Source organism: Girardinichthys multiradiatus, chromosome 21 (genome assembly GCF_021462225.1).
Source record: "Girardinichthys multiradiatus isolate DD_20200921_A chromosome 21, DD_fGirMul_XY1, whole genome shotgun sequence".
In the NCBI taxonomy this organism is placed as follows: Eukaryota; Metazoa; Chordata; class Actinopteri; order Cyprinodontiformes; family Goodeidae; genus Girardinichthys; species Girardinichthys multiradiatus.
This window is the reverse complement of record NC_061813.1, coordinates 38,956,067-38,979,789: the sequence shown is the minus strand read 5'-3', so window position 1 is coordinate 38,979,789 and position 23,723 is coordinate 38,956,067. Positions and strand designations below refer to the sequence as shown.

Below are 23,723 nucleotides of genomic sequence, written 5' to 3'. Positions count from 1 at the left end.
CGGTGGAGGAGAGATTATGGTGTGGGGCTGATAATTCCATCTTCCAATCTGTGGAAGTGGTTGGAGATGAGATGTCCACTTCCTATTCCAGGGTGACTGTGCACCGGTGCACAAAGCTAGCTCCATAAAAACATGGATGAGCAAGGCTGGTGTGGAAGAACTTCACTGGTCTGCACAGAGTCTTGACCTCAACCCGACAGAACAGTTTTGGGATGTAGCCAGGCCTTCTTGTCCAACATCAGTGTCTGACCTCACAAATGTGTTTTTGAAAGGACGGTCCAACATTCCCATAATGACACTCCTAAAGCCTGTAGACAACCTTCCAGCTCCAGTGTTTAGTTCTTCGTGCAGAGAGTGATGGTAGGCATGTTTGAAGTCAGCCACTGTCATGGTTTCTGAAGATATCTGCATGTCCAATAAACACAGGTACTCCAAAAACGTTTAAATCTCTTTATTTATTACCAAAAGTCCATTTGCTTCTTGATGGAGGGATGGATTTTGAAGCTGCCTTTAAAATCTCTTTCATTTATGAACACTGTCAAGTACATTATTCTGTTTATAAATCCTGCTGGTGTGCAGCACTTCTTATAGATATCGATCTCAGCAACGTGAAGATGGTTCCCAAACAAAACAAGTCCATCAATCAGCGCAGATAAATGGTCTTTCTGCACTGAGATCTGCCACAGAAAGTAGAGGAAGGCTCATTTACTGGAGACACTTTGACATGTCAAACATGTAGCTTTGAGCTGGTTCTTTGTTGTTTTTTCTTTTTAAAGAAAACCAAATAAATGTGTCTGTGGTTGGGTCCAGAGCCGATATGGTCCATCAGAGAACCTCTGGACTGAACTGAGAGTTGTATCTGCTGGAGGTCCACTACTCTCAACAAAACTGAATTCTTCATCCTGCGTTGTTTGATTGGTTTGTTGCATAACGGTTTTGGGTTTTAGAAAATAATCTGTTCCGTTTTGATCCCAGTTCTTGGTTTGTCTCCCACTGGTTTTTGTGTGGGAACCAGTTCACGCTGAGAGAAGGCGACAACAGGTGAAGGTAATCCAAGAAATGTCAGGCGGACCATCAGCAGCATTGTGTACATTGTGTTTGGGAGAGACGGGGGCGCTGACAGGTGGAAGATTTCCTGCTGGGGGGTGGGTGGTGGGGGTGGTGTTCACATTGTTTCTGCTGCAGTGGGTTTCAGTGGATCAGCTGGGAGTTTCAGACATGTTTCATTTTTGTCACCCTGTGTCAGCTTGTGTTTGCTGGATATTTTGGTTCATATATTTGTGTTACACTGAGGTTGTTGCAGAGATCAAAAAATGGAAGATTCAAGATATTTAGATGCTAATTTCTAGATGTAAGTTACTCATTTTTTAAAAGAAACCTGATTTTATTTTCTTTAATAATTTCAGTCAGTCATTTTCTACCGCTTCTTCCATAGTGGGTCACAGGGAAGCTGGTGCCTATCTCCAGCAGTCTATAGCCGGGAGGCACAGTAATTTCAATTCTCTGATTTTCTTAATACACTAAAAGTACCTGAAACTCTTGTTTTGCCAAAGTAATTTATTAGAGAGCACCTTTTACAGCACCTCATTAATACATTATTATTGATGTTTAATAAAAGAATGACTGAAGAAAAACATATTTGTGTTCATCTTGCACACACGCATTACAGGGACAGTAAGGATTAACACTAGACAGGAAGAACCAAAAGTAAGCTGCGAGTTTCGAGAGTCTGCTGCCTCTTTGTGTTGTCTGTCTGAGGATTACAGCTCTGATGAATAGATATACAACAAAAATCAGACAGACTTTCAAACTTAAGAACACTGTGCCAGCTGTCAAACATGGTGGCGGCAGCATCATGCCGTGGGACCGTTCCACTGCTGGATGGAATAATAAAGAAGAACTACCTCTAAATACTTCAGCTTCACCTCAAATCAAGAGCTAGATGGTTAAGACTTGGATACAGTTGGGTTTCCCAACAGGAAAATGATCCCAAACACATTCAAACGGGCTTCAGATGGATAGCTCCTAGAACAGCTTTCCCAAAGCTTCAGCCTCAACCTGATTGAACATTTGCTCGCTAAAAAAAACACCGTAAATTTAAATGTAGGCGCCCAATTCTTGTTTTTAGAAATTATTGTAGAATCATTCCTCCCTGGAAAATACAGTTTAAAATATATCATAAAAGCCCCAAATGAATGTGAAGTCCCTACCCAGGATGAATTAATGTAACCTGACGGATGAACATGTGCTGCGAAGGAAACAGGCTCAACATTTCTCTGTAATGTATTTATCCTGCTTATTTCTGAGGAACTCTGCTGATATTCCTATATAGTTTAGATTCTATTATTTATTTCTCCTAAAAGAAGTCTTAATATAAATTGAACCAAACAAGAGCTGAAACACAAGCAGAAACAATGTGCCTCCATTATTTTTATTTGTGAATAAGTGAATAAAAAATAAAATAATCCTCCTTCATACGACAGATCAGAGCGCACATGTAGGAATGTTTATGTTGCAGATGGGGAATTTTGTGAAAGTCGTAGCGTAGAGTGTGGAAATAGAAGTGGGAGTTCTGCTCCTCGTGGAGTTTAATGATTGGCCAGAGAGTTTTGTCAGAGGGAACGGGGATCTCCAGGACATCTGCTGGAAACTCTGGGTGGAAGGTTACAGCTGCATGTTCATGAAAACAGACAAATAAATGAAGGGGGGGATCCCGCTTCCCATCCTGATTTGGAACCAGCCCCCTTTCCCTCTGGGTCCCCCCACCTACCTCCCACACACTGTGACTCACAACCGCTCTGGTCTGTCCATCGCAGTCCGAACGATCCCCTGCAGCACCTCCAAGCTGCTCTGTTCAGATAGTCATGACTGGCTGCACTGCTGAGGTCAAAACGGCATGTGCATGTACCCTCGGCGGCCTCGTCAGAGCGCTGAGGAGTCGGCTGAAGTCCCTTCGACGACTCCTGCTCACCTCGGGGTCCGACAGCAGCCGCCAAAGACCCTCTTGGAGCTCCAGAAGTGGCTGCTGGGAGAGACCTGGGCTGGAAAACAGGAAAAATGTGAAGAGAGTTTTAGAGTGTTGTGGTCCAAAATCCCTCAGTGAGGCTGTGAGTAATCATGAGTGTCAGCTGAGCTTTAATGCTGCCAGATATGTTTGTCCTTGCTCATCTTTTTACTTGGCAAACATAAAACCCAGTTTACACTTCATAGGTTAAATCAGCTGTTACAAGGTGAACAAATATAGCTAATAAAGTAGAAGTAATCAATGAAAGTTGATTAATCCTCTTCTAGAAGATGCTTGATGGAGGTTTTTACCCTTTACTCAAGGTTTATGTCTCTGGAGGTATATTTCTCTTCCTGTTTGAAATTAACCTGCGGTACAGTAAAAATGTATTGGTCCAGCCATCTTCTCTTTGTATTTTATCTTTCAAGAACTAGAATTTCTTAAAATCTTCTTAACTGATCGTGATCAGCAAGTCCTTCGGGCTTTCTGAGGGTCTGTTAACGTTTTACTTTAAACGTTGGCATGTTTTGCAGTCCCAACCATTTTACCTCTAAACTATAAACCAGTCAGGTGTAAAAACTCTACTAAACCCAAGGGATGAGCCAGCGTCTTTACCAACTTAGGTTCAGCAGAGAACTCTATCAGTCCAGTTTGTGCTTAAAACATGAAGAAACTGGACAGAAAAGCAAAACTAACAAGCTAATAATAATGTTAAAATAGGCTTACGTAAGAAAAACTAGGATGAGTTCAACGAAGACGAGATAAAACTACGTCAAGCTCAAGGAAGTTAAGATAAGGAGGCGACCTGTGGTAGGGGTTCGTCCTGCAACCGGTGGGTTGCCGGTTCAAACCCCTGCTCTGTCCCTCTCAATCAATGTGTCCTTGGGAAAGACACTTCACCACCTTGCCTGCTGATTGTGGTCAGAGACCCCAGTGGTGCCAATTGTATGGCAGCCTAGCTTCAATCAGTCTGCCCCAGGGCAGCTGTGGTTACATTGTAGCTCACCACTGTCGGTGTGTGAATGTGTGGATGACTGATTGTCGTGCAAAGCGCTTTGGGGCCATCGGACTATAAATGCTATACAAGTGCAGGCCATTTACCATAGACTAAGCTAAAATAAGCTAGCGTAAGGAAACCTAAGAAAAACCAAGCTAAGCTAAATGAGCTAGTCTGAGCTAAGATACGTTAAAATAAGGTTTTCTGAACTGGGATAAGAAATATGTTAATAAAATCCAACATGGGGAAAAAATACCAAGCTGAGCATTATAACAAATACTAGGCTTAGTAAGCTAGGATAAGTTAGCATCAGCTAAGGTAAAGTCAGATAAAATAGAAAAAATAAGGTATGAGACAAGTCTAAAGAACATAAGCTAAGCTGCGAAAAACCAATATAAACCAAAGCAATAAACCAGAGAAAGCTACGATAAGCTAAGTGAGAATAAATTAAACTAAAATTAGCCAAACTAAAATAAGCAAAGAGATTATTATAGAAGACTTTATTGTTGATCCATAATTGTCCAGGTTATCAGGCGCAAGATTTATCTTTACTGTCTGTTGAATGATTTTGTTTTGTGTTTTCTAACGACAAAACCAAAGAAACTAGCCTTGTGAGATGCTGCTAATAGGGCTGCAAAATGTATCATAAATCTGTTATCTGCAGTATCGCCGTTCTCAACATTAATAAAAAGAACTGTTGTCGGAACATATGATGTTATCATCACAATATGATCGCGCAACCTAGCTGAAGGGAATAAAAAATTGAACATTTTTAACACTGGTTTATTTTTGAATTTAATTAAAAAATAAAACAAATGGTGCGTTAGTTATAAATCAATTTGAAAAAAGAAAATGAAAGAAATACAATACAGTTTGTAGTAAGTTTCATCTATGATTAGCCCTTATTTTCCTTTAACGAAAGCAAGTGTAAACTGTTTAATTCCTTTAAATTTGATTTGGCATTTAAGAGAACTGATAAACGTACGTTAGAATCGTACAGAAGACAGTGTTACATGTTGCTAGTTTAATCATTACTGCTGCCTGTTTGTATTGGAGACAAAAATGATCTTTTCTCTAAGTCACCCTTCCTCTGTATACCAGGCAGGACTTGCTGGACCAAATATAAAAAAAACCGTCTCTATAACTTATTTACAGCTGTTTATTTTATGTATGTTGAGAAATGTGACGGTAAAGCTGGGGCAGTCTGACTCTACTTGGGGCCCTGTACAATCTGGGCCCAGCTCTGGGTGTTCCTGCTGGAGAGTCTAGTTACCGCCGTCTCTCTGAGAGCTCTGACGTGTCCTAAAATCAGTCTTATGCACCTTTGATCCCAAACAGGATATCAGGACTTTCTTTATCCCATGTACAACAGATTAAATACATTTGGTAAAGCTGTTTCTGTCTCTGCCATCAGAGATTTATTACAGATGAATCAGTCCGGTTCCAAGAGGAAAAGGACACAGATAAAGATATTTAGTCTAATTAACTTTGTCGACCCAATCTGAGAAAGGCTGTTCCAGTCATAAACTGCTCTCTCTCTCTTCAGAAATATGTTCTTGGACAAATCTGTATAGGCAGATTGTTCCTGCTGTTTTGCTATATGTTTGCAGAATAAAGCCATGCAATATGCCCTTAATAAAAATTACAGACCAAGCAGCACATGTGATTACCTGTAATAAAAGGTGTATAATCTGACTCCATACACAGTGATTGTAATTGGGTAATTAATCATCTGGAAACATATTACTTTCATTCTTGCTCTACAGAACATGAAAGCTCCTTCCTTAGCAGTTTTTAGATTTTAAATATTAAATATTATTTTTACACCTGATCCATGTTTTTGCTCTAAGGATTTGTTAATGAGATTTCCAGGGAACATCTGGAGGTTTGTTTGAAGGAGCTGAGCTGTATCAGTAACATTGTTATCTCTGTTTGCACAAAGGTTAAAAACATGCACACCGTTTATGTTGATTTAATGTGATCGCTGTATAGTGTGTCCACTGGGGAGGTCTGCTGTGCCGATTTAATTTGTTCACATGGCCTCTTAATTACATCTCATAGTGGACAGATGTGAAGTGCTGCAAGGCCACTGAAACCTGTTAATTTCTGACTAATTGGCCTCATTATCATCTGAGTTGATATCTCCAAAGAATAAAGCAAAATGTAGACATGGACTGTGTCAGCTACTTATTTAATAAGATAAAAACTGTCGGAAGTGGAAATGCTAAGTATATTACTGCAACTGTTGCTGTCTTTTGTATGTTCAGAAGCCATGATAGATTTTTAGGTTGGAGTAGTGCACCGATTGCAATTTTTTGGCTAATTACCGATTATGATCTTTTAAAAAAATCTGACCTGCCGATTCTGATTTTGTCCGATAGCGATTTTCTTCATAACGGACAGTTTCAGGTGTCATTAGGTCACGACACACCTTCAATGTTGCAAACCGATATTTTCAACAGTTGTGTACCGTGCACGTGACCTGGTGGGCGAGTCTGTCAGTCAGCCCTCTTTCAGGCAGAGCAGAAAGGTACAAGTGGGTGATTTTCAGACCTTTGCAGAGGTAGATGAGATCAGTGGATAAGATCGGTTTCACATATAAGTTTTGGCCAATCACCAATCATCCAAATAAAGGAAATTGGGGCAGATCAATCGGCCGACCAATCAATTGGCTGGCCAATCAATCAGTGCACCCCATCAAAAAGGTCTAATAAAATAGCCTGATTCGCAGATTACATGCTTTTTAGAAATGCCAGGCTTTAATCATTCCTTATTTCTTCATATTTTCCTTCCAGGCTGTCATGTCAGACTTTCTTGTAATCTTTCAGAGTGGTCTTGATTATGAGATTTCTGAAGTTTTTCTTTGGACTTCTGCAGCTTTTTCACTTATTTTACTGGATCACATTCAGAGGAATATTATTATTTTGGTTGTGAAGCAACTTAACTATGAACCTATGAATCATTCAGGTGTAAAAAAGGCTCGTAAACTCAAAGGTTGATCCAGCATTGTGACAAATCATAGAAAACCTTTCAAAGCACTAATTTTAAATTGGACGTTTAGTCTCTTTGTTACTAGTTTCAAGTTACAAATACACCAGTTGGCATTTTGTTTATGCATTTATCAAAAATACCAAAAATAACAGTTTAACACACAAGAAAGTTGATTTTAGACCCAAAAATATAGAGAAACATTTTTATTAATTATTTTGATTTATTTTAGCATAGTGTCTCATCTTATTTTAGCTTAGCTAAATTTAGCTTAGTTTAGTCCAGTTTAGCATAGCATATCTTAACTAACAATCTTAATATTTAGCTAATTTTAGCTTAGCTTGTTGTATTTTATCATATTTTATCTGAGATTATCTTTTCGTATCTTGTCTTGGCTAATGTTGCATCTTATCTTAGTTTATCTTGCCGTATTTTTGCTAACCTTATTTTTGTCTTATATTTGAGCTTGTTCTATCTTTTTATATCTCATGTTAGCTAATCTTGTAATTTATATTTTAGCTTTTCTTATCGTAGCTCATCTTAATTTTTTGCATCTTTTCATATCTGGTGTCATCTTTCCATATCATCTTTTAGCTAATCTTGTAGCTTTGCTTGGCCAATCTTGTAGTTTAATTGATTTCATTTTAGCTAATCATAGTTTAGCTTGGCTTACCTTAGCTTCTTGTATTTTTTTATTCTAGTCATCTTTTTGTATATCTATTCTTGGCTAATTTTGTAGCTTATGTTGTGCTATTAAGTTATCTTTATCATCTCGTCTCCCGGGCTGGAAAGGTAATTAGGCATACGGGGCATTTTCCTGGTGGGCCTGCACACTTTTGGGCTGACGCATTTTTTTTTTTTTTACGTTAACTGACCGACGCTCTGATGTTGGCCTGGCCCAGTCACATTTCTCAACCCACCCTCCTCATCGTTTCAGGCTTTCCTACCCAGAAGACTGAACTCTGATTGTGTGACTCAAAATTGGCCTCCATCAGTCAGCAGAGGAGCGTTGATTGAAAAATTCACAGCTTCTCTGCCTGTTTTAAGTTTTGCCAACTTATTTTGATCATTATATACATTGTGAATTTCCAGGTTAATAGCTGACTAGATGACCATGTCATGTTTGCGTGTGGGTGGCCACAGGTGAACCATACCTGTTTATGTGCGATGTTTCTGAGGAACAGGTGCAGGATTTTCAGTTTTAATCCTGTGATCAGGAGGTGCTACATGAGCATCTTGTCACTTCGGCTCTGATCCTCCATCTGTGATCTGACTCACACAAATGCACACTCACAAAGCCATGATTTGAAATGTCAACATTCAGAAACTTGTCAGCCCTCCAAACACTCCTCGGTGTCAGAAAAATCGTCCAGTCTGTTTTTATCAGCTGCTCTCGCTGCAGAGTAGCTTTCAGGTGCCCAGTGGTTCAGTCAGGGTGGGAAATCATTCAGTCATCCATCCAGAGTTGTGATGTTTGACACTGATTAAATTTTTAGTTGCATAATCTTTTTATGGGAAGTATAGTTGTTTTGTGTGATTCTGTTCAGGAAGCATTGATGCTTTCGTCTAGTTTTGTCTATGAAGCCATCGTTTTGGTGTCTGTTGCATGGAAACTGTATAGTCCTATCCCAAATATTATGGAGAATAGCAAAGAAGTATCAATTTAGAATACTTTAACACATTATAAAAAGTCTGGAATCTTAAAAGGAAAATATTAAGAAATGAGTGCTGAGTTGACACTTTTACTGGTAAATATTTTAGGAGGTTCTTGGGATGGCAACTACTGTGACCTTAACAGTCGAGTTGAAATTTAATTTAATTTAGCAGAGAAACCGGAGACGTTCTGCTGCGCAGCTCGCTCACAAATTGTGGAACCCTTCCCGTTGGGCAATAAGAGCCGTTAACGAAGAGACAGAGAGAGGTGCAAACAGAAAAAGAGAGGTGAGAACAGTTCAAAAAAAGATAGAAGAAGTGAGACGAATGGAGGGAGGCAGGAGGGGAGAGAAGCTTTCTCTCAGGGAGAGAGAGGTAGAGTCGGCGCCGGCTCCGTCCTGCTGCCTCGCAGTCGATGCTCGGGAGCATGTTGGCACCACAGAGGCTGAGCCGTTACCGGGACTACAGAACCCAGAATGCTCAGGGGCACCTGGCAGCCAACAGGTCACCCACCTGGGAACTGCAGGTATGAAGAAGGGTAGTAGGCATGAGGTTGATGAATGTCAGGGATTATTTGCCTGTTATGTGTTTGGTTTGTTGAGGACCCTGCAGTAACATCCAGTTTTCTGTAGAGCAGTGACCTGTGATGCTTCAGGAAGAGTCTAGGCTTATTGTTTGGTGTTGCTGAACCGCAGGAGGTGTCTGGGTGGCTCCATGACAACTGTCTGCATCTGTGTGTGTTGGGATTTCCTGCTGTGTGGATGATGAGTGTTCAGCAAGCCTGCTCAACCTGTTGTGTGACTCACGGGACTAAAGGGAAAAACATCCACCTTCAGACAGACCTAACACTCAGTTTCACTCTGAAAGTCTGTCTGATTCTGTTCTGTTGAAGCTCTGGAAGATGCAAACTGTTGGTGTCCTCGGGCCGAACCCTGTGCTGAGAATCAGTGGACCTAATGAGGCCAAACTGGTTTTGGAAATTGATCAGCTGGCTTTTCTAAGGGCTCAACCTTTCAGGGCTGAGCTTCTAAATCCCCTTTCATTGATCAGATACGAGCTGCTTTTAACTCTTTTTTTTAATCCAACCAAAGGGTTGCGTGTAGATTTGAACACTTCTGATCAAGGATGCACGATATATCGGCATTAACATCGGTATTGGCTGATGTTAGCCATTTTATAACTGTTTTAATGGTATTTGTTTGGTCATGGGACGGTGATGGTGATGCAGCACAGGATTGTGGGATATTAAACTGAAGCTGATTTTTGAAAGAGTTTTTAATAATATCAGGAAATATTGGTTATCACCTATAACAGCAATATTAATATTGAATATCGATATCGGCTCAAATTTTCATATCGGTGCATCCCTACATTTGTTGTTTTGGGCTAGCGTGTTTACAATCAGAGGCTTGCACATTAATTTTAATGTGATGCACTCAATCCGGGCGAGCAGACAGGATGAGCAAATCAATAAAAATCCATCAACCTGAACTCTAACTGGAAACAACAACCAAATCATCCATTTGTTTTCTTTCCTTCTGTTGCAACCAGGAAATAGACAAGTCAAAACGTGGATATAAATAGGTTTTTAAGAGTCCTGGTCAGGATTGACTGTAGCTGAGTAGTCTGACCTCAGATTAATATATTAATTGAGATAGTATGTATATCATCATGGACACTGTATTATAGGTTTACCACAATTATTACAGGTCAGCTGAGGACAGAATGATCAGTAGTAACAGACTCTGTCTCTAAATTTCAGCTGTTTCTTCTGCTGCCTTCATCCTCTAGACGGGAATTTAAACTAAATGTACATCTGATACATTGCATTGATTTAGACTGACTCTAATTGGTGTTCCAATAAAGTTCATTGTGTCTGTGTACAATAAGTTATTTTGTTATTAGACACACAACTTGGTCTCTGAGGACATTTCTGACATGTTTGTCCCATGTCAGAAATGTCATCAGAGAATATTAATCTAATCAACTTCTCTGTAAAATCCCTCAGGATGACTTTGGTTGTACCATCCAGAAATAATTTACATAAAACATAATTGATTCCAGCCAGAAGGAGGAGCCGCCGCAAATTAAAATGCTTTTTCTCCAAGTTAGTGTGTGGGTTTTAGGGAATTTACTTCACATCATAATATTTTACCAAGTGGGGAGTTAAAGGAGGGAAGGACAAGAGGGGGAAAGGAGGGAGGGAAGAAGGAAAGAAATGTGTAGAGGGCTAAAAAAGGGAGGAAATGAGGGAGAAATGTAAGAAATAAGGAGGGGAAAGAAGTGGAGGAGTAAGGAGAGGTTTAAAGGAGGTAGGAAAGATGGTAAGAAGGCAGGAGAGAAAACAGTCATAATTAATAAATTAGAACATTATAAAAATGTTCATTTATTTCAGTAACTCTAGTGAAACGTTTATTTAGATAAATTTCACACACTGATGTTTTCAAGCATTTATCTCTGTTAATTTTGATGATTTTCTGCTTCCCACTAAAAAAAAAACCCCATAAGATTAGTATATTACAACAGACCAATAAAATACATCTGTAACACAGAGATGTGAGTTTAATAAAAGATATGTTTAATACCTGCTTAGTTCGTTTTAATTTATTGAATATGGCTGTAGTAGAAAGGACTGAAATGAGAAGTAGGAGGAAGTGGAGAAAAAACATGGAAAGAAAATAAGAAATTAAGTTTTGTTTAGTTATTTTTTAACTAACTAAGAATAAAATGAAACGTACTCATAAATAAGACGCTTAATTTACCTAAAGGATTTATTCCTCAGCCTGCCATCATCCCTTTGTTTTTAATGATGGTGGAACATCTAGATAATTCAACCATGTCACCATCTAAACATTGGAATAAGTTTTCAGATATTGTCTTTTATTTTGGAAAAAAATAAAAATGTGTGTTGTAAACCTGAAACAACCAAAATGGATGAAAGAGGAAAGGAGAGGAGAATAATGACGAGAGGGAAAGATTCATCTTTCTTCTCTCAGTGAGTCATTAAGGTGGATGATTTTCCCTTTGGTCCAGTGAGTCACATAACAGGTGGAGCAGACTTCCCGAACACTCGTAATCCACACAGCAGCAGTCTGAATTCGACCCAAAACATTAGTTGTCATAACAGCCTGTGGACGGAAACAAACCTATTGTTTGGGTTTATTGTGTATTTCAAACCTTCAGGTGATGATGAGCCTGGATGTGTTTGTGTTGCAGGATGATGTTCCCATCAAAGAGATCAGCATCACCCATCACGTGAAGGAGGGATCGGAAAAAGCCGACCCGCGACAGTTTGAGCTCCGGAAAGTCCTGGGACAGGGTTCCTTTGGGAAGGTGAGTTGGTTCTGGTACTCTACAGCAGGAGAGGATAGGTGTGGGCTTCATTTCCACTTGGCAGCTTACTCCTGGCTCCCTCTTATTGTTCTGGTCTTTATGAATGAATTCACCTCCTGTTTGCAGGTGTTTCTGGTGAGGAAGGTCACAGGACCGGACGCAGGTCAGCTGTACGCCATGAAGGTCCTAAAGAAAGCCACACTGAAAGGTAAACCAGCCTGAATGTGCTTCTTTCTGCACCTTTTCTTTTCTAAAAACACTGAGAACAGAGAGTTCTGCGTGGCCTAAAAAGCACAATCTGTCTCCATTGTTGTTTTTGTTTGGATTCAGTCCCACATACTCCGTCCTGCTGCTACCAGCAGCCACCAGTTCACTAAATAAGGATTATCCCCGTGCAGAAAATATCCCTGCATGATGCTCCATTTGCTCCTGTTTGATTTAGGAAATTGCTGAGCATTTTATGTAGGAGCTACATCTGCAGGAAGAATAAGCAGACTAATGCAGGGTAAATGTTTGCTCTTAGTAAGAGGACGGCAGCTCGTCTCCTGACGTTTTATCTCGACAGCTAAAAGCAGCTCGTGGTTTTAATGAATCAGCACCAGATGTTGGTGAGCAGATGAACGGTTGGGTCGCCTAGTCCGTCCGCTTCACAGGTCGTTTCCTCTGCCTTTGTAACATGAAGCTGCTGTCCTTGTGTGACGTTGAACCGGTCCAGTTAGCTGTGGTGGGTCCAGCATGAAGGCTGCCCCCTAAACGGTGAGCCTGTGGCTGCATCAGGAACTCCCTCAGAACCAGGAGCAGCAACAACAAGCAGTCGGTTTGTACTGTTTGTTGGATCTGGGCAAATATCGACCTCTGGGCCTTGCAAAAGTATTCACACCACTTTAACTTTTACGCATTTGGTCACCATACAACAACAAACTGCAGTCTGTTTTATTGGGATTTTATGTTATAGACAAGCATAAAGTAGTGCCCAGAACCTTATATAAAATCCACAATAACCAGTTACCCTCAGAAGTCAACTTATGAGTCAACATAGTCCAAGAAGAGCATTAATCAGAGAAGCAACTAAAGCAGAACATGCTACCTCTGGAGGAGCTGCAGAGTTACCATGGCCTTTATTGAAGAGAGTTTGCCACAAACCATAGAGACACTGCAGACATGTGGATGGAGCTCTGCTCAGATTAGACCAAAGTGGAACTATTTTGCTTACATGCAAAACATTATGTGGCCGAAGACTACTGCTGCTCATCATCCTGAAAGCAGCATTCTGATGGTGAAATGTGGTGGTGGCAGCATCATGCTGTGGGGAAGGTGGTCAGAGTTGCTGGGAAGAGCGGTGGAGCTAAATCTAGAACAAACCTGGGAGTTACCCTTTTAGAGGCTGGAGAAGATGTATGATTAGGGTGGAGGTTCACCTTCCAGCCGGACAACCACCCTGAACATGCAGTCAGAGATACAACGGATGATTTAGATCAAAGGAGACCCAGATGTTAGAATGGCCTAGTCAAAGGCTAGAGCTAAATCTAAATCTGTATCTGCAGTAAGATTTAAAAGTTGATGTACAACAGGTTCTCCATCCAGTTAGACTGGGTTTATTTATTTTGCAAAGAAGAATGAGGGAAAGGTCCATCTCTAGATGTGCTGCTCTGGTAGAGACAAACCTCAATGGACCTGCAGCCGGAACCGCAGCGAAAGGTGGTTCGACTCAGCAGGCCTTCCACTTCATGATGATGCTCCATGTTGTGTTGATCTATAATCTCTATCATATAAAATCTATCATTATAAATCCCAACAAAATGCATTTGAGTTTATAGTTTAAAGGTGATAAAACTGAAACGTTCTGGGACTATGATCCATTTATCTTTAATCTTTGTGTTTCAGAAGGTTCTTCTCTGTTGGATGCTTTTGTGTTATGAACTACCCAGCTTCCATGAAGCTGATTTAAATTTTCACAGTGAAACGAGGCTCTTTGCTCAGACGTCATCTCCCAAAATGGAATTTCACACTTTAACACAAGACGGATGAAAAGAGCAAGAAAGGTGTGGAGAGGAAAGAGGGAAAAATAAATCCCCGAGACGAGGTTCATCTCCAACCTAACACCATCTGCTGGTGGAGAAGATGCAGCTGCATCCAACCTGATTCATGTTTTCTTGTTCATTTAGTTTTGCTCTGCCCATGTGATCCAGTTATTCCTCAGCTGCGGTTCCCCGCAGCCAAAACAGGAACCAAATAAGGAAAGTTGTTGCATTTGTGGCTTTAACTCTGTGATTTATCTGGGGATTTATGTGTTTTCCAGTTCGTGACCGGGTCAGAACAAAGATGGAGAGGGACATCCTGGTGGAGGTCAACCACCCCTTCATCGTCAAACTGCATTACGGTGAGTCAGCCAATCGGAGAGCTCCGTCATTTGTCTATCTGCCAATCACAGAGCCTTTCAGGTCTCATATGGGTTCATGATCTCGGTTCTCTGCAGCGTTTCAGACGGAAGGGAAGCTCTACCTCATCCTGGACTTTCTCAGAGGAGGAGACCTCTTTACTCGCCTCTCCAAGGAGGTAAATGTTCAACATAACGCAAGACATAACTTTAACACGCTACACTGTCATTTTAATACAAGTTAAACCAAACTCTAGATGCTGTGTGTGAAAAAATAAGTACACCCATGATCCAGGAGCTTATAGAACCACCTTCAACACCAAGAACTCTCAGCGGTGGTTTTCTGTCTGACTTCAATAATTGTGCACATCGTTCTGGAGAAGTTTTCATCTTTTCTTTAGTTCATTTATTTCTGCACAGCTCTGTTGAAGGTCCCACCCTATTGGTCTGGACTTTGACTGGACCATTGCTGCACCTTGATTATTTTCTTTCACATTGGACCCTAGAACACTTTGAGATCCACTCAAGGAATGCAAGATATCCAGGTCTTGTGGCATCAAAACAAGCCCAAAGCATCATCCATCCACCATTGTGCTTCAGTTAGTATGAGGTGTTTGTGCTGATATACTGGAATTGGTTTCTCCAAACATGGTGCTGTCCATGATCTCCTAACATCCCTGGTTTGGTCTCATCTGTCCAGAGGACTTTGATCCTGAGGTCTTGTGCCTGTTCAGATGCAGCCTTGCAAACCCAAAGACTTTCTCCTTCAACTCTTCCAAACAACCATAGTTGTTCAGTCTATTTTCTAATTGTCCTGTCATGACTTTTAACTTGCTAACTGAGGCCTATAGAGTCATTTTGGTCATTTCTTTGAGCTTCAATCTGCCGGGACGTCCCTGAAAGTATCGGCAGATGTCTGAGATGTTCTGAGATGTTTTCCACTTCTTCTTCGTAACATGATGGACTTCAGATAGTTTGGAAATGACCTTCTCCCCTTTCCCAGATTGGTGGGCAGTAACCTTAGCTTCTGTAAGGTCATTGCTGTTGTCTTTCCACTTTGGAGGTGTATGCTCCTGAGGAGTTTCCATAGAGGTGTTCACACTGTTGACGATCAGTTGGTGAATTTGGCTGCTACTTTCCCTCCTAAATCCTTTGAAACCAGTAAAAATTGGACATTCTCTTTCAGGGACAAATTCTACATTTTGGTAAAGTTTTTGTTAAGTGGATAAAACACAGATTTACATGTCATTTGTTGCTGTTAAAGACATGGAAACATGTTTCTTTGTTTGTCTCGGACAGCTGGGCTCCTCTTCTGGCCCCTCCAGAGAGGTTTCAGGTTGTCAGGTTGATGGTTTTAAGATGTTCTCCTGTTATTGTTTGGAGGTTAAATATCACACGTGTCCTCATTTAACTCCTGCTTGGACCATAAGGAGGCGCAGCAGCCTCGGAGGGGATTGAGACGTGTTTACAGGAACTAACCGGCCATGTTTAAACCCGTCTTTGCTGCAGGTGATGTTCACCGAGGAAGATGTAAAGTTCTACCTGGCTGAGCTCGCTCTGGCCCTGGATCACCTTCACGACCTCGGCATCATTTACAGAGACCTGAAGCCTGAAAAGTACGTATACACACACACACACACACACTTATTAACATCACTGTTTTACACTCTTTAATTTCTCTGAGACACGTTTAATCCTCTCCCAGTTGCTAATCTACGTTGAACTAATTTTGGAAAAAAATAAAAACACAAATGTACTAAAAATAAATGTTCTGCAGGAAGCATTTCCACTGCTCTCACACTGGTCCAGTTTTATCTTGAGTGAAGTTTTTTGTAATCCAGCTGAACTTGTGTGGGTTTTTAGAAACTTTAGTCAACCAGAAGTTCAGATATCGTGGTGTCTTAGTCATGAGCGTTGGTAGGATGTAGCAGCACATGGATGCATGACTGGATCAGGGCTTGGTTGCCTATAGATTGGTGGTATTTGGATCTGTTGTGGTGGTGAAGGAGCTGAGCTGGTACTTCTGAAACAACATCCTGGTTGCAGGCAGTAAAAATTAGCTTTCTATGAGGTCTGAGAGGTCAGATGAGGAGTCAGTTGGTTAAGGTGGTTCTGGCATTTCCTTTGGAGATCTTCAGGGCATGGGCCTCTGGAACGAGACCTCGAGCCGAACCCAGAACTCTTTGGACAGACTATGAACCCCTCTAGATCCCCTAAAAAGAACTGTCGAGTGTTTCTGCAGTGAGGGATGTATGGGTTTGTTAGCTCTGCAACCCAGATTTGAATGAATGTAAGACAATAGATGGATGTCCTGCTGGGCAGAGATTCATCAGCGTCTGTCTCCAGGCAGACTCATGAACACAACAACCCAGCAGGTGCAGCTGAAGACAGATGGTGGTCCTTATTGCAGTTATGAAAATAACTGTTTTCAGGCATCTGATATCTGTTTAAAATGATTCACATTTCTAAGCAGCAGGGAACATTTCTCCTGGAGATTTACTCAAATATTTACCAATAGAATAGAAAAAGGTTGAATTATTCTTTAATAATGACTCGGAAACCTCTAGATCCAGCCCTGATTTCTCCATATTAATAATGCTCCAGGTCTTCTGACCTCGAAGTCATTCAGGCATCAGAAGGCTGTTAAAGTGAAGGGATAAACCAGAGTTGTTTCCACACACTAAGGGTGAAAACTTAAAGCCACGCTGCATCTCAGAGAGCCTCTCTGTGTCTCTGTTTCTCTCAGTATCCTGCTCGATGAGGCCGGACACATCAAGCTGACAGGTCTGTAACGCTATGCTCCTTCCTCTGTGCTTCACTTGTCACCCCATGTGTGTCCTCCTGCTGCTCATTTCAGCTGCTGCCCACCCATTTCTCATTATTGAGCTTTCTCTCTTGAGTCGTTTCTCACCTAAAGTTGCTCGTGGTTTGTCCCCCTCTGTTGCCTGTTCAGACTTCGGCCTCAGCAAGGAGTCGATAGACCACGAGAACAAAGCCTACTCCTTCTGTGGGACGGTGGAGTACATGGCCCCTGAGGTGGTGAACAGGCGAGGACACACGCACAGCGCCGACTGGTGGTCGTACGGCGTGCTCATGGTGAGGCGATGCCATCCACTGGCTTCATGAAGGCCAGCATGGTGAAGCTACCAAGCTGAATGTAAAATAAGTGTAGAAATGCCAGAAGAAACCAGTCAGTTCATGTCTGAATCTGTTTAACTTCAGTTAAAAATGTGGAAAAACGGCACTTAGTTTGGTGCAGGATTCTCTGTGAGCTCCTTCAGTTTTTCTATTAATCAACCTTAAACATTTTGTGAAGTTATAGGTTGGCATTAATTTACAATCGTAGTAAAAAAAAAAAAGTACACCCTCTTTCAATTATTGGGTTTTATTTAAATTTACATACCCTATAAACAAAAACTAGGGATTCTACACCGTTGTTCTTTATCAGAAAAGGATTAACAGATATTTAAAAGTACACCCTTGCTGCTCTCACAGGATTTAAGAGGGAAAGTAGCCGCCAGACACTGCTGAAGAAATGCATAGATTGGAATACAGGTTTGTGTTAAGACAATGCCAGGGTGAAGAGATAACAGCAATAACCTTAGAGAAGCTACTGTTGATGCTCATCATTCTATGAAAGGTTATAATGGCATTATTAAGCAATTTAAAGTCCGTCATTCTACACAGAGAAATGTTATTCCCAAGTGGAAAACATCTCAGTCAGTCTTCCTAGTGGAGTGGATATTCCAGCAGATTCAGCCCAAGGTCAGAGCATGAAGCTTAGAGAAATGAGCAAAAACCCAACAGCTCCATGTCAAACTCTACAGGCATCAGTTAGGAGGTTAAAGGTCATGACAGTAAAGGAAGAAAAAGACTAAACAAGGAGAAAGCTCCTGAAAAGAACACGACTTGAGCTTGCAGAGACATCTGGAATGATGTCCTCTGGAGAGATGAGACCAGACTGGAGATGTTTGGGCATGTTTGGTGAACATAACAAACGGCATATCAGCACATGTCATGCTGTCATTCAAGCACGGTGGTGGAGGTATGATGATTTGGGCATGTTCAGGGACCTGGACACCTTGCAGTCATTGAGTTGACCATGATCTGCTCTGTATACCGAGTCATCTAGAGTCAAACGTGAGGCCATCCGTCTGATTGCTCCGTGGCTTAATCAAAGTTTTCACCGAGTCCTGATAGGACTGAAAGAGGGTGTGCTTTCTCTTCCTACCAGTATAGGAATCAAGCCCAAACAATCATCAGATTTGGCTGCATTGTTTTCTGTGTAGCATTAGTTTACTTGATGTTTAATTATGAGGCGTTGGTTTAACTGATTAAACATCCTGAAAGTGCTGTGGTGTCAGAATGTTGCAAACTGTTGCATTTTTAGCTTTGCTTTCTCTTCTAAACCATAAACTGAAACAAAAGAAGCTGATAATGACTTTAGCTGCATTGTCCTGTCTGATATCTTGACTTTTAACTGCCTGATACAGTTTAAAGATTTCATTTAGTTGAAGTCAGACTTTCTCATAATCTTTTCAAAAGATCAATACTTAATAATTCTCCAGGATTCCTGAAGGCCTCTCAGATATTTTCTGTGGACTTTGGCTGCTTATTCACTCATTTTCAGCCCAGTCTAATGAAGTTCAGCAGAATGTAAAACACAACAGATTTCTGACCAAGGTGCTGTTTTTGTTCTTTTCTCAGTTTGAGATGCTGACGGGAACGCTGCCTTTCCAAGGCAAAGACCGGAAAGAGACCATGACAATGATCCTCAAGTAAGACACTTTATCCAGTCGGTCCGGTCCGATCTGATCCGATCAGCAGCTCACAGCTTTTATTACAGCTCAGAGTACATCAGAGGGACTGGGTCAGAGATGGGGAGGGGGAGTCGAAGATTTTATTAGTGAAGACGAAGAGAGATTAGAGAAATGGACTCAAAAGGATCTCACAGGTTTTATGACTGTGAAGCAGGATAAAAGCGGAAGTGAAAGAGCACATGTGATCGTGTTGGAGTCTGTAAAAAAACCTTGAGAGGAAACCTTAAACTCCGCTGCTTCCTGCAGCTCTCTTTCACTCTCAGTGCTCGTCTGCAGGAAAATGCTGAGCAGACTCTGCAGAGTGCTGATGCTGCTTCCTGTGCAACAGACCCAGATTATTGTCTAGGCTTTCACATGCTTCACTTCGGATATACAATTCAGACATTCAATATGTTTCCCTCTTTGGTCCTTCACGCCCAGCGCTTTTCAACTTTCCTGGTTTTGTTTCCCTCTGCAGAGCCAAGTTGGGAATGCCGCAGTTCCTCAGCTCCGAGGCTCAGAGTCTCCTCAGGAACCTTTTCAAACGCAACCCTGGAAACAGACTGGGTAAGACGTTCATGCATGAAGCATGCTGAGGGGGGGCTAAACGGGCTTGGACCAAAACATCAGCCAAATAAACTGTGGTACCAGAGCGCCGCCGATGCATGGTCACATTCATAATAAAAATCATGATTTTAAAACCTTCCAAACTGTAATTATTTATTGAACAAAGACCAAGATAAACTGGAAAAGCTGTGTGTGAAAAACTATGTACACCCTTACTGCTTTTGTAGGATTTAACAGAAAAACGTGTTAATGATGGATTGTACCAATTGGCTGAGTATCATGAGACTGAGCCTCTTTTATAAAAGCAGGGGTTTGTTGCTCTGTGGCATAAAGGTGTGTTTTAACACAACGCCAGGGTGGAATGTCATCAGCAATGACCTGAGAGGAGCTACTACTGCTGCTCATCAATCTGGGAAGGGTTATAAGGTCACATCCAAACTACCTGAAGTCCATCATTCCACAGAGAGAACGATTATTGATCAGAGGAAATCATCTCAGACAGCTGGAAGCCCATGTTGGACGTTCACAACCCAGCAGATTCAGCCCAAAGTCATAGCGTGAAGCTCAAAGAAATGACCAACAATTAAAGAGCTCCATATCAGACTCTACAGGCCTCAGTTAGCAGGTTAAAGGTGAAGGTCGTGACAGTAAAAGTAGAAAAACACTGAGCAAGTATGGCTTGTTGGGAGGGTTTGAAGGAGAAAGTTTCTTCTCTCCAGGAAGAATATGGCAGCAGAACAGGTTTACCGAATGAAGCACTTGGGAACAATGTCTTTTGACAGATGAGACCAAAGTAGAGATGTTTGGTCATACCAACTGGTAAGAACGGGGTGGAGGTTTGATGATTTGGGCTTGTTTTGACCCCAAAGGGTCTGGTCACCTTCTAGTGCTTGGGTTGGATACAAACTCCCACAGTATTCTAGAGTCAAATGAAGCTTGGTCCAAACTGGGTCATTAACAGGATCAATGATCCCAAACCCTGCAGCAGATCTACAACAGAATGGATGAAAAAGAATAGAACCAAGGTGTTGTAATGTCCTAGTTAAAGTCTATCACTCTGATGGAAATATTGTGGTGAAAACCGATGTCTGTAACCCTGAATAACCTGAAGCAACTCGTCCAAACCTCCTCCTCAGCAATGTTACAGACTGCTAAAGTCCGACCAGCTGAAGGTGGTTCTGCATGGTTCTGGATCCTAAGGGTGCACTTAGATTTTTACTCACAGCTCTTCCATTTTGGCTTCATCTTTGTTTAATATGTAACATGGAATCTGTTGTGAGTTTTTGTACATCCGAGGTTAGAAACCAACATCAATCAGGCGATCATGCTGGGATTGCTGTGGGAACTGTGGGACTCTTGAGCCTGCCTGCTTTGTCCTGATCTGTCCTCTGAACTCTGAGCTGATGAGGTTTGTTTGTTTGAAGGTGCCGGACCAGACGGTGTGGAGGAGATCAAGAGGCATTCGTTCTTCAGCAGAATCGACTGGAATGTCAGTCTCTGCAGAAATGAGCACAGCAAAAAAAAAAAATCTTGAGGGTTTTTTTTTTTGCTTCTGGCTGAAGTTTCCAATGTTTCTCCTCCCTGTAGAAACTCTTCCGCAGAGAGATTTCACCTCCTTTCAAACCAGCTGCAGGACGACCTGACGACACTTTCTATTTCGATTCCGAGTTCACAGCTAAAACACCCCGAGGTACACGCTTTCACTCACCTTCACCTCCTCCTCCTGAACTACATTCCCTGTAAAGATCTCTGTTCTCCGAGCGCTGACAGCTGACACTGTGTTTGCCTCAGACTCGCCGGGAGTCCCTCCCAGCGCCAACGCCCATCAGCTCTTCAGAGGATTCAGCTTTGTGGCCATAACGGAGGAAGAGACACAACCAGTGCCTAATACTATTGTACAGGTGTGCACACACTCTCTGCTGCTCACTTCAGAGGCAGAGTTAATCAGATCGTCTGGGTCCAACCTCAGTGGACAGATGCAGAGATTACAGCCTAGACATGGAGAAGAGATGCAGTAAAGGCAAAAACACTCCGAATATTTACATTTTATTTACGGGAAAACTTTACAAGCTTTCGATGATGAATGCAGCAACTAGAGAAAGCAGTTTTAACTTGCAAGGCAACTTTATTTCTATAGTACCATTCATACACAAGGTTCAAATCCAAAAGGTCTTTAGAGGACATCAAAGGAAAGGCTGAAAGAAAATAACGCAGCATAAAAGAAGAGGATGTTAAAATACAGATAATAAAGACATAAAAGGAACAAATGTTTCAAACAGTTCATTAAACTGATTCTTTGATCAAAAGTTGCTGTAAAACGTTTTCAGTCTTGATTTAAAGAACCAACAGTTTCTGCACTTCTCAGGTTTTCAGGTAGTTTGTTCCAGAGCTGAGAAGCATAGAAACACCTTGTTTAGTTCTGGTTCTGGTACCACTGAGTAGGCAGGTCTCTGGAGACCTGAGGGGTCTTCATGGTTCGTTTAGTGCTTCAAAGACCAATAGCACAATTTAAAATCATTTCTTTGCCAAACAGGGAACCAGTTTGTTTCTCAATCATATCAGAACCATAAACTGGTCAATCATGCAGCTGCTGCCAGAGTCCTGACCAACATTAGAAAAATAAATCATGTCTGATATGATTTATTTTTCTAATGTTGGTCAGGACTCTGGCAGCAGCTGCATGATTGATTTTTATTTTTTTTAAAGGAGACCAGTAAAACCAGTTTTCAGTAATCTGACCAACTGAAAATAAAAGGATGCACCAGTTCTTGGTTTGTTAATATTTAGACCCGAGTCCAAACTAAACCCAGATTCCTCGCTGACTCTCTGGTCTGTAGCCTCATTGAGTCTCATAATGACCTGTAAATACTGTCTAAATATGCTGCAGGAGTTACTGGGACTAAATGAGGAACGCAGAAAGAAACCCGTGAATAGCACTTTATGCAGATGATGCACGTTTTGCAGCCTGTTGTATTCTTCTGCTACAGTTGACAGTAAACAGATGGCTGAGATCCATGCATGAGAAAATAAACCTGATGTTTTGTTTTGGTTTTGCATTTAACTGAAATCTGCAGCATAAAGACGAGGAGCTCCCACATCTGTAGGGAAAACGTTTGCATCTGGGAAATCTCTTTTTATTTTATTTCAAACATTTTCCATAAAAGTGGAAGTATAAAATGACATATTTCTCCCCTCCTTCACTTTGATTATAATTTCTACATTTGGTTGTTTTCTCGTAGCAACTTCACAGGAGCACTTCCCAGTACTCGGACACCTACGAGATTAAAGAGGACATCGGCGTTGGCTCCTACTCCATCTGCAAGCGCTGCGTACACAAAGTCACCGGCATGGAGTACGCTGTGAAGGTAACACCACCAGCAACAAAACCTCAAGAACAAAATAATTTCTGCTTCCACTCATTCAGAAGGAAAGCCTTGTAGGTTCTGGGGATAGAGGGGAATATAATCTCTCTGCAGGAAGTTCTGGGTCTGCCCTGAGGTCTCCTTCTAGCAGGACAGACCTCCTCCCCTTATCTTCAAATCAGGACTTACCCACCCTACAGAAGTTAATTTCAGTACCTTGTAACCAGGATCTTGTGACCAAAGGTGAGGGTTCGAACAGAGGCAGACTGATTAATAAAGAGCTTTGTTTTCGGCCTCAGCCTCTTCTTTACGGCGACCTGATCTTCCAAAAAAGAGGGAACATTCTGCCTGTTTTCTGTTTGAGAACCATGGACTCTTTTCACTCTTGAGCTGAAGATGCCATCACAGTCCCATCATCCTCGACAGGCAAAGATAAAACCAAGATTGTCCCACATCAGAGACCCTCCTCTTTTCGACTACACCTTGAGATCCTGTCCATGAACGCCACAAACAGCATCGGAGATGAGGAGCAGCGTTGATGATTCCTTCCTGTGCTCCATGCAAACAAGTTTGTGCTGAGAATGGGAACGAAGCTCTGGCTGTGAGACCAGATCATCATATTTCCAGAAGAACCTAAACTGAA

At 41.5% G+C, this 23,723-nt stretch overlaps 1 protein-coding gene across 3 annotated transcripts in view; it reads left to right on the top strand.

The window, feature by feature from the left end:
* rps6ka3b (ribosomal protein S6 kinase, polypeptide 3b) overlaps positions 1-23,723 on the top strand; it is a 66,252-nt gene that overhangs the window by 31,957 nt on the left and 10,572 nt on the right. For 2 of the 3 annotated variants that reach the window (XM_047350016.1, XM_047350018.1), the window contains 13 exons: positions 11,859-11,975; positions 12,102-12,183; positions 14,275-14,355; positions 14,452-14,531; positions 15,862-15,968; positions 17,099-17,136; positions 17,306-17,448; positions 19,060-19,130; positions 19,630-19,718; positions 21,143-21,207; positions 21,306-21,408; positions 21,510-21,619; positions 22,958-23,083. In XM_047350016.1, coding sequence (XP_047205972.1) covers positions 11,859-11,975; positions 12,102-12,183; positions 14,275-14,355; positions 14,452-14,531; positions 15,862-15,968; positions 17,099-17,136; positions 17,306-17,448; positions 19,060-19,130; positions 19,630-19,718; positions 21,143-21,207; positions 21,306-21,408; positions 21,510-21,619; positions 22,958-23,083 — 1,212 coding nt within the window. Of the gene's footprint in view, positions 1-2,516; positions 3,108-11,858; positions 11,976-12,101; positions 12,184-14,274; positions 14,356-14,451; positions 14,532-15,861; positions 15,969-17,098; positions 17,137-17,305; positions 17,449-19,059; positions 19,131-19,629; positions 19,719-21,142; positions 21,208-21,305; positions 21,409-21,509; positions 21,620-22,957; positions 23,084-23,723 lie in introns of those variants that run through there. The other variant, XM_047350015.1, reaches the window with a different exon arrangement.